Source organism: Gopherus flavomarginatus, chromosome 11, assembly GCF_025201925.1.
Source record: "Gopherus flavomarginatus isolate rGopFla2 chromosome 11, rGopFla2.mat.asm, whole genome shotgun sequence".
NCBI classification, from domain to species: domain Eukaryota; kingdom Metazoa; phylum Chordata; order Testudines; family Testudinidae; genus Gopherus; species Gopherus flavomarginatus.
In genome coordinates, this window is record NC_066627.1 from 18,113,122 (window position 1) to 18,123,294 (window position 10,173).

General features: G+C 47.0%; 1 protein-coding gene across 1 annotated transcript; it reads right to left on the reverse strand.

The window, feature by feature from the left end:
* Positions 1–8,124: 8,124 nt before the first annotated feature.
* On the reverse strand, positions 8,125–9,736 carry LOC127030913 (olfactory receptor 6-like). Its single transcript, XM_050917607.1, has 2 exons — positions 9,702–9,736; positions 8,125–9,061 (listed from the first exon to the last, which is right to left on the reverse strand). Exons 1-2 carry the CDS (start codon positions 9,734–9,736, stop codon positions 8,125–8,127), a joined length of 972 nt encoding a protein of 323 aa, XP_050773564.1.
* Positions 9,737–10,173: the final 437 nt, after the last annotated feature.

Below are 10,173 nucleotides of genomic sequence, written 5' to 3' on the forward strand. Positions count from 1 at the left end.
CTGGCAGAAGCAACAGACAGCCATACCCAAAATGCTCAGCCAGAGCCTGAAATAACCTCAGGTGCACCAGCGGAGAGCGGTTCACCAGCAACGGAAACAACCCCATCACCTACATTGCTTCCAGAGGGACCAAGCCCAAGTCCACAGTCTGAGGAAGAACTGGTGACCCCAGCCTCAAGGGAACAGTTCCAGACTGAGCAGGAAGCAGATGACAGCCTTCAGAAAGCTTGGGCGGCGGCGCGGAGCACCCCACCGCCTCTCAGCTCTTCTAATCGATCCCGGTTTATTATAGACCAAGGACTTTTATACAAGGAAATTCTTTCTGGTGGACACCGGGAAAAATGGCAGCCGCAAAAACAGTTGGTGGTTCCAACTAAGTACCGGGGGAAGCTTTTAAGCTTAGCCCATGATCATCCCAGTGGCCATGCTGGGGTGAACAGAACCAAGGACCGGTTGGGGAAGTCCTTCCACTGGGAGAGGATGGGCAAGGTTGTTGCCAAGTATGTCCGGTCTTGTGAGGTATGCCAAAGAGTGGGAAAGCCTCAAGACCAGGTCAAGGCCCCTCTCCAGCCACTCCCCATAATTGAGGTCCCATTTCAGCAAGTAGCTGTGGATATTCTGGGCCCTTTCCCAAAAAAGACGCCCAGAGGAAAGCAGTACGTACTGACTTTAGTGGACTTTGCTACCCGATGGCCGGAAGCAGTAGCTCTAGGCAACCCGAGGGCTAACACTGTGTGCCTGGCCCTAACAGACATCTTTGCCAGGGTAGGTTGGCCTTCCGACATCCTTACAGATTCAGGGTCTAATTTCCTGGCAGGGACCATGGAAAAACTGTGGGAAACTCATGGGGTGAATCACTTGGTTGCCACCCCGTACCACCATCAAACCAATGGCCTGGTGGAAAGGTTCAATGGAACTTTGGGGGCCATGATACGAAAATTCATCAACGAATTCTCCAATAATTGGAACCTAGTGTTGCAGCAGTTGCTGTTTGCCTACAGGGCTGTACCACATCCCAGTTTAGGGTTTTCACCATTTGAACTTGTGTATGGTCACGAGGTTAAGGGGCCATTACAGTTGGTGAAGCAGCAATGGGAGGGGTTTACGCCTTCTCCAGGAACTAACATTCTGGACTTTGTAAGCAACCTACAAAGCACCCTCCGACACTCTTTAGCCCTTGCTAGAGAGAACCTAAAGGATGCTCAGGAAGAGCAAAAGGCCTGGTATGACAGACATGCCAGAGAACGTTCCTTCAAGGTAGGAGACCAGGTTATGGTCTTGAAGGCGCAACAGGCCCATAAGATGGAAGCATCATGGAAAGGGCCATTCACGGTCCAAGAGCGCCTGGGAACTGCAAATTACCTCATAGCATTTCCCAATTCCTCACTAAAACCTAGAGTTTACCATGTTAATTCTCTCAAGCCTTTCTATTCCAGAGACTTACAGGTTTGTCAGTTTACAGTCCAGGGAGATGATGCTGAGTGGCCTGACGGTGTCTACTACGACGGGAAAAAAGACGGTGGCGTGGAAGAGGTGAACCTCTCAACCACCCTGGAACGTCTGCAGCGGCAACAAATCAAGGAGCTGTGCACTAGCTTCGCCCCATTGTTCTCAGCCACCCCAGGACGGACTGAACGGGCATACCACTCCATTGACACAGGTAATGCTCACCCAATCAGAACCCCACCCTACCCGGTGTCTCCTCATGCCCAAGCTGCTATAGAACGGGAGATCCAAAACATGCTACAGATGGGTATAATCCGCTCATCTACCAGTGCATGGGCATCTCCAGTGGTTCTGGTACCCAAACCAGATGGGGAAATACGCTTTTGCGTGAACTACCGTAAGCTAAATGCGGTAACTCATCCGGACAACTATCCAATGCCACGTACCGATGAGCTATTGAAAAAGTTGGGACGTGCCCAGTTCATCTCTACCATAAACTTAACCAAGGGGTACTGGCAAGTACCGCTAGATGAACCTGCCAAGGAGAGGTCAGCATTCGTCACCCATGCGGGGGTGTATGAATTCAATGTCCTTCCTTTCGGCCTTCGAAATGCACCCGCCACCTTCCAGAGGCTGGTAGATGGTCTACTAGCAGGACTGGGAAAATTTGCATTTGCCTACCTTGATGATGTGGCCATTTTTTCAGACTCCTGGCCCGAACACCTACTACACCTGGAAAAGGTCTTTGAGCGCATCACGCAGGCAGGACTAACTGTTAAGGCCAAAAAGTGTCAAATAGGCCAAAACAGAGTAACTTACCTGGGGCACCAGGTGGGTCGAGAAACCATAAACCCCCTACAGGCCAAGGTGAATGCTATCCAAAAGTGGCCTGTCCCACAGTCAAAGAAACAGGTCCAATCCTTCTTAGGCTTGGCCGGATACTACAGGCGATTTGTACCACACTACTGCCAAATCACTGCCCCACTGACCGACCTGACCAAAAAGACCCAACCAAATACAGTTAAGTGGACTAATTAGTGTCAAAAGGCCTTTACCCAGCTTAAGGCAATGCTCATGTCTGACCCTGTACTCAGGGCCCCGGATTTTGACAAGCCATTCCTAGTAACCACGGATGCATCTGAGTGTGGTATAGGAGCAGTTCTCATGCAGGAAGCAACAAATCACAACTTCCATCCTGTCGTGTTTCTCACCAAGAAACTGTCTGAGAGGGAAAGTCACTGGTCAGTCAGTGAAAAGGAATGCTATGCCATTGTGTACGCCATGGAAAAGCTACGCCCATATGTTTGGGAACGGCGGTTCCAACTACAAACTGACCATGCTGCACTAAAGTGGCTTCATACTGCCAAGGGGAACAACAAGAAACTTCTTCGTTGAAGTTTAGCTCTCCAAGATTTTGATTTTGAAATTCAACACATCACAGGAGCTTCTAACAAAGTTGCTGATGCTCTCTCCCGTGAGAGTTTCCCAGAATTCAGTAGTTAAAAAGTGTTCTTAAAATGTAGAAGCCTGTTAGTTATATACTTAGTAGTATATGTAAAGGTGCATGTGTTGTAGTAATCTGTTTATTTTAAAGTTCTAGAAGGAAATCGCCGCCAGTGAGCTTCCCCATTGTCTGCAATTTGGGGGGCGTGTCATAAACAGATAGCTAAGGGTTAATGTCTCTTTCACCTGAAGCACCTGACCAAAGGACTAATCAGGAAACCGGATTTTTTCAACTTTGGGTGGAGGGAATTTTGTGTCTGAGGTCTTTGTCTGTCTGCCTGCTTTCTCTGAGCTTTGGAGAAGTAGTTTCTGCTTTCTAATCTTCTGTTTCTAAGTGTAAGGACAAAGAGATCAGATAGTAAGTTATATAGTTTCTTTTCTTTGGTATTTGCATGAATATAAGTGCTGGAGTGCTTTGATTTGTATTCTTTTTGAATAAGGCTGTTTATTCATATTTCTTTTAAGCAATTAACCCTGTATTTGTCACCTTAATACAGAGAGACCATTTGTATGTATTTTTCTTTCTTTTTTATATAAAGCTTTCTTTTTAAAACCTGTTAAAGTTTTCTTTACTGGGAAATTTCAGGGAAATTAAGTCTGTACTCACCAGGGAATTGGTGGGAGGAAGAAGTCAGAGGGAGATCTGTGTGTGTTAAATTTACTAGTCTGATTTTGCATTCCCTCTGGGTGAAGAGGAAAGTGCTTTTGGTTTCCAGGATTGGAATTACAGAGGGGGGACTCCCTCTGTTTAGATTCACAGAGCTTGTGTCTGTGTATCTCTCCAGGAGCACCTGGAGGGGGGGAAGAGAAAAGGATTATTTCCCTTTGTTGTGAGATTCAAGGGATTTGGGTCTTGGGGTCCCCAGGGAAGGGTTTTCAGGGGGACCAGAGTGCCCCAAAACACTCTAATTTTTTGGGTGGTGGCAGCAAGTACCAGGTCCAAGCTGGTAACTAAGCTTGGAGGTTTTCATGCTAACCCCCATATTTTGGACGCTAAGGTCCAAATCTGGGACTATGCTTATTTTACAGTATAGCCGCCCCTTCCCCACCCCCACCCTCTGCTGCCCCTAGTGCCCATTATACAGTGTAGCCGCCCCTTCCCCTCCTCCACCTTCTGCTGCCCCCTAGTGCCCATTATACAGTATAGCCACCCCTTCCCCACCCCCACCCTCTGCTGTCCCTAGTGCTCATTATACAGTATAGCCGCCCCTTCCCCCCGCCCACCCTCTGCTGTCCCTAGTGCTCATTATACAGTATAGCCGCCCCTTCCCCCCGCCCACCCTCTGCTGCCCCCAGGGCCCATTGTACAGTATAGCCACCCCTTCCCCACCCCCCTCTGCTGCCTCTAGTGCTCATTATACAGTACAGCCATCCCTTCCCCCCCCCCACCCTCTGCTGCCCCCAGGGCCCATTATACAGTGTAGCTGCCCTTTTCTCATCCACCAGGACTCTCTGCCCTCTTCAGAATGCTGAGGAGGCACCTTCCCATGACAGCAAAACACGCAGTCCGAGTATCACGTGTTACATGACTGTTATCAAGGTTCAGGGTCCTCATAACTGTGATATTTTCTCTTGGCCAAAGCAGGTCCACTTTCTTTCCTCCCTTATTGCATGGCCATAGGGGCAGAGAGTGTTGTCTTCTGCTATGCAAGGCCTTGGTGTGGGCTTCAGTCTGGATTTGTTTATAAAGCCTTGATGTGTGTGTTTAGTGGAACATCAAACACATGGCAATGGCTTGAGGTCAGTGTGATGGGTTTGGTCACAGAGACCCCCTTGGGACTGTCACCTTACATGCTGAGACTACCTCTGAGCCCATTTTCTCTGCCAGTCTGGGCCTCCATAATTTGCTGCAACACAAACCCAGGGTCAGACCCATGCCCTCAAAGCTGCAGACTTAACTGAAAATGGCTTAGCAAGTGCTCCTGTCTCTAGCACCCAAACACCCAGCTCCCAATAGGATCCAAACCCCCAGTAAATCTGTTTTACTCTGTATTAAGCTTATACAGGGTAAACTCATAAATTGTTCACCCTCTATAACACTGATAGAGAGATATGCGCAGCTGTTTGCTCCCCCAGGTATTAGTTACTTACTCTGAGTTAATTAATAAGCAAAAAATGAATTTATTAAGTTTAAAAAGTAGGATTTAAATGGTTCCAAGTAATAACAGACAGAACAAAGTAAGTTACCAAGCAAAATAAAACAAAACATGCAAGTCTAAGCCTAATACTGTAGGACCCTGATTACAGCTGAAATCTCACCTCCACAGTTCCAATAAGTTCCAATGAGCTTTTTTCACAGACTGGACCCCATCCTAGTCTAGGTCCAGCAATCACTCACATCCTCATAGTTACTGTGTTTAGGCATCTCTTTGGGGTGGAAAGGCCATCTCTTGTTGAGCCAGCTGAAGAAAAAATGGAGAGGCTTCCAGGGTCTTTTATATTCTCTCTTTTGTGGATGGAAACCCCTTTGTTCTTGTGTGCAAAGTCACAGCAACAAGATGGAGTTTGTAGCCACCTGAGCAAGTCACATGTCCATGAATGATTCTGCTTTTTGCAGGCCGACGCCATCGTTTACATGTTAGTTTGAACATTCCCAGGAAAGCTCAGATGTGGATTGGCATCTCCCAAAGTCCATTGTTAGTTAAGTGTTTCTTGGCTGGGCACTTACTGAGAATAGTCCTTTCTCAAGAAGCTGACCAAATGCTTCACTGAGGCTACTTAGAATCAAACACATTGAGATACAAGTACATAGCAATATTTGTAACTTCAAATGCAAAAATGACACACACATACAGACAGCATAATCATAACAGCAAACTGCAACCTTTCCATGGACACCCCACTTGACCTCTCTGTAGAAGACCTGGTGCAACCATAGAACCCTGGTTGCAACTATGATCTGTATGGTCACAGTTCATGTCAGTAACGTCACAGTCAGATCCCTGTATGAAGATCTGTCTATTTAGCTAAGCTGATTATTGTGGTACCTGAATGTCTCTTTCCTTTGTACCTGATATGAGGTAGCCTTTATTCTGAAATCCAAAGAACGGAGTAGACATCAGGACAGGGATTTTCAATGAGACCTATAGCAGGCTGCAGTTCTGGAGCACACCCCTTCATCGTGTGGCACTGCAGTCAACCTGCCACAGGTTCCCTCCTGGGTTTTCAATGACTCTCTTGGCTTTTAGCACAGAACTGTTATTTAGGTGACTCAGCTCTCTAGCTAAACCTTCTGTCCCACCCTTTTGGGTGCAATCAAAGTCCAAGGGAAAACAATCTATCATCCTAAATCTGTGATGGACACCCAACATCGTTTGGTCCATCTTTTCCTGTTCTTAGCTTCCAGCCCTCCTGGATTCTGGTTAGTTCCTTCTTCCACATTTCACAGCCTTAATTTAACACAAATCAAATGTGAGATTTTAAAGTCAAAATTGTGTTCCTTCACTCTATAGGTGAAATTCACCCCTGTACAACACAGGACCTGATCACCAATTAGAACATATTTTGGCTGGGATTGTCAAAAGACCTAAAGGGAGTTCATAGATTCCAAGGCCAGAAGGGACTACTTTGATCATCCAATCTGACCTCCTGTACAACACAGGCCAGAGACCTTTGCCCAAATAATACTTAGACCAGATCTTTTAGAAGATCATCCACTTCTGATTTTAAAATTGTCAGTGATGGAGAATCCACGACAGCCCTTGGTAAGTTGTTCCAATGGTTAATTGCCCTCTGTTGGGGCTGACCACAAATTACGTGGCCTATTGTTAAAGAATGATCTGGGTGGAGCTTGTGGAGAACTGGCTTTAACCAGCCAGGCTGGCTTGCAGCCACTCCAACTGGATAAACAAGTAAAGAGATGGGGATGGCCTAAGAGTGTTAAGTGTGGGAATAGAAAGCAATAGTGTTTCCTGCCAGAGCGTGGTTGTGGAAGAATACACCCCTTGAGAAAGAGATGATAAAAACGGCTATGATAATTGCTTTAGACAAAGAGTCTCACCTGCACCCCTTGGCCTTGTGGGTGCCCAGGTATTCCCCATGCTAGAGCAGCGCCTGCTATGAGCCCTCAAGGAGAAGGCTGGAGGGTCCTAGACTGTCCATAGCAGAAGGGGCATAAGCACTGATTCTTGCCTGCTTGGTTGCTGGAAAGCATGTATTTAGTAATGCGTGAAGGCTGGGAAGCTTGTTATACTCTGGCAATAAAGCTGGTTATACTTATATACCTGGTGCGGCTTCATTGAGTGTATCCAAGACCCCCGCTTTGGCCTGAAACTCTCACTGTTAAAAAATTACACCTTACTTCCAGGCTGAGTTTGTCTCGCTTCAACTTTCAGCTGCTATCAGGGAAGAATCACTGCTTCCCAGTGCAGTGTATGCCTAATTCTTTGTTCCTAGATGTATTAATTTACATTTAGCTGTATTAAAACCCATATTGTTTGCTTGCACCCAGTTCACCAAGTGATCCAGATGGCTCTGTATCAGTGAACTATCCTCTTCATTATTTATCACTCCCTCAATTTTTGTGCCATTCTCAAACTTTATCAGTGATAATTTTATGTTTTCTCCCGGGTCATTAATAAAAATGTGAACTCGTGTAAGAGCCAAGAACTGGTCCCTGTGGGGCCCCACTGGAAACACACCTGTTCAGTGATGATTTAGATGTTCAAATTCCTTTGAAAATCAATGGGAATTGGGCTCCTAACTGCCTTAGGCCAGGTGACCAAAGGAGTTAGCCATCTAACTCCTACTAGAATACGGTGGGATTTTAACACCTAATTCCATTAGCATCCCATGCAACATCCCTGCCTCCAGGGAATTAAAAAGTACTTTGACCTTATCCATCAGCATAGGAGTTAGTCACTCTACTGTGAGGAACATGGTATGGACCAATAGTATTATAAATGGGATCAGTTCAGTAAGGTTTCACCTTCTCATCTAGGTATCTCTCATTGAATCAATTCCCTGCCATTGCAAGTGCATTGGACATTGTAACACCTTGGTCCCTCCTCTTCTCCCATAGTTGAGTCTCCTGTGGGCTGTAATACTTTGGTCTAATTTTGGTTGTTGGGGTTAGTGTGTAGGGGCTGGGTGGTGTTGGTCACCTGTAATATACAGGAGGTCAGATTATATAGCCTAGTGGTGCCTTCTGGTCTTAAACTCTGTGACTCTTTCACTCTATCCCCACTTGACTCTAACGATGAAGACCAAGGAGTTGGCTTTGCTGCCTAGTGCTCTGCCCAGGGTCTCTCTCACTTCCCTGTTCCTCAGGCTATAGATGATGGGGTTCAGGAATGGGGCCACCACCATGTACAGCACAGACACCAGCTTGTTGAGGTTGAAGGTGCCGACAGCCCTGGGCCGTGCATACATGAAGAGGATGGTGGCATAGAACATGGAGACCACCACCAGGTGGGAGGCACAAGTGGAGAAAGCTTTATGCTTCCCAACCACAGATGGGATCCTGGCCACGGTGGAGAAGATGCAGATATAGGAGGTCACTGTCACTAGCAAGGACGGCACAAGGACAGACAGTGCTGCCACAAAGTCCAGCGTCTCAATGGTGGAGGTGTCTGTGCACGACAGCTTCAGGAGTGGCGGGAGGTCACAGAAGAAGTGCTGGATGGTGTTATCACTGCAGAACTGTAGCCTGGAAAGCATCAAAATGGATGGGAAGGAAGCCAGGAAACCACTCAGCCAGGAGCCCAGGCTCAGCACAGCACAGGCTCTGTGATTCATAAGGGCTGGGTAGCGCAGCGGATGGCAGATGGCTAAATAGCGGTCATAGGCCATTGCCGCCAGGAGAAAACACTCAGAGGAAGCCAGGGACAAGAAGAAATACAGCTGAGCCATGCATCCCTCCAGAGACATGGCCTTCTCCCCCAACAGGAGGTTGGAGAGCAGTTTGGGAACAGTTACCGATACATAGAAGATTTCCAAGAGGGAGAGGTTGCCCAGGAAGAAATACATGGGGGTGTGAAGCTGGCAGTTCAACTTGATGGTGACAATCAGGACCAGGTTTTCCATGAGGGTCAGCACGTAGATGGTTATAAACAGCACAAGGAGCAACCCCTGGTGCTCTGGAAGCCCTGGGAAGCCCAAGATGATGAAGTCAGTGTGTGAGGATTGGTTTCCCTTTCTCATCTCCACAGTCTGCTTTCCTCACTGCTTAAACATTAATTGGGAAAAGTGAATGAACGGAGCTTTAAGTAGGGATATGAGACTATCCCCAAACCTCCCTAAATCCTACTTAATATTACTTATTCACCTACATCCAGAGATGCTTACTCTATGGCTACTCAGTGTTGGTTTGTTCATTCATTCATTTCTAACTCCATGTTTACTCATCTATATTTTATGCCCTTACTTAACAGGGCAGAGGGATAGCTCAGTGGTTTGAGCATTGGCCTGTTAAACCGGGAGTTATGAGGTCAATTCTTAAGGGTGCCATTTAGGGATCTGGGGCAAAAATCAGTCTGGGGGTTAGTCCTCTTTTGAGCAGGGGATTGGACTAGATGACCTCCTGAGGTCCCTTCCAACCCTGATAGTCTATGAATGTTCGTTCATTTATTATGTTAGAGTTAGGGGGAAGATCAGCTAAAAGGAAGGGAGGGGGGGAACTGAAGAGAAGGAGGGACGAGCAGGGGAAAAGATGTTAAAGGGGCCAGATGTGGAGTGAAACTGAGGATATGTCTACACTGCACAGCACTGGCAACAGCAGATAGGGTATGTGTAGCTACATGCCGCAGTGCAATGTAAGCTGTGTCCATGCTGGGGTGTGCAGATGCATGGCTCAATGAAAGACAATGGCAGGGGAGACACTTCAGCAGTGGAGAGCTGCTGGAACCTTTCCTGGCTACATCACCCTTGCCCAAGTCTTTCCCTAGGGTGAGGAAAGGCTCCAGTGCTGGGGGGAAGTCAGTAGGACACTATACAGCTGAAAATAGCCATGTAGACAGCACTGCTTGTGCAAGTAGAGAGCTGTGTAGGGTCTGTTCTGAGACACACACAAACAGGTTTCAAGTGTTTCTTTTCTCACTCAAACCTAGTTTTGGTTGGCTGCATTCCTGGAGATTTCATCACATAACATAATCTTTAATTAAAGATTAATCTTTAATTCCTGGAGACTCCAGGCCAATCCTGGAGGAATGGCAACCCTACCTAAGCCATGCCTCACCAATTATATTGCTATTTACACCCATTCTAGGGGCTGCCTGCATATCTACC

Excerpts from the sequence above, each read along its gene's own strand:
- LOC127030913 (XM_050917607.1), bottom strand. The coding sequence starts at position 9,736 with ATGCATCTGCACACCCCAGCATGGACACAGCTTAC. Across the intron at positions 9,062-9,701 it reads CCAGCATGGACACAGCTTAC|TGACTTCATCATCTTGGGCT; the intron begins ATTGCACTGCGG and ends ATCCTCACACAC.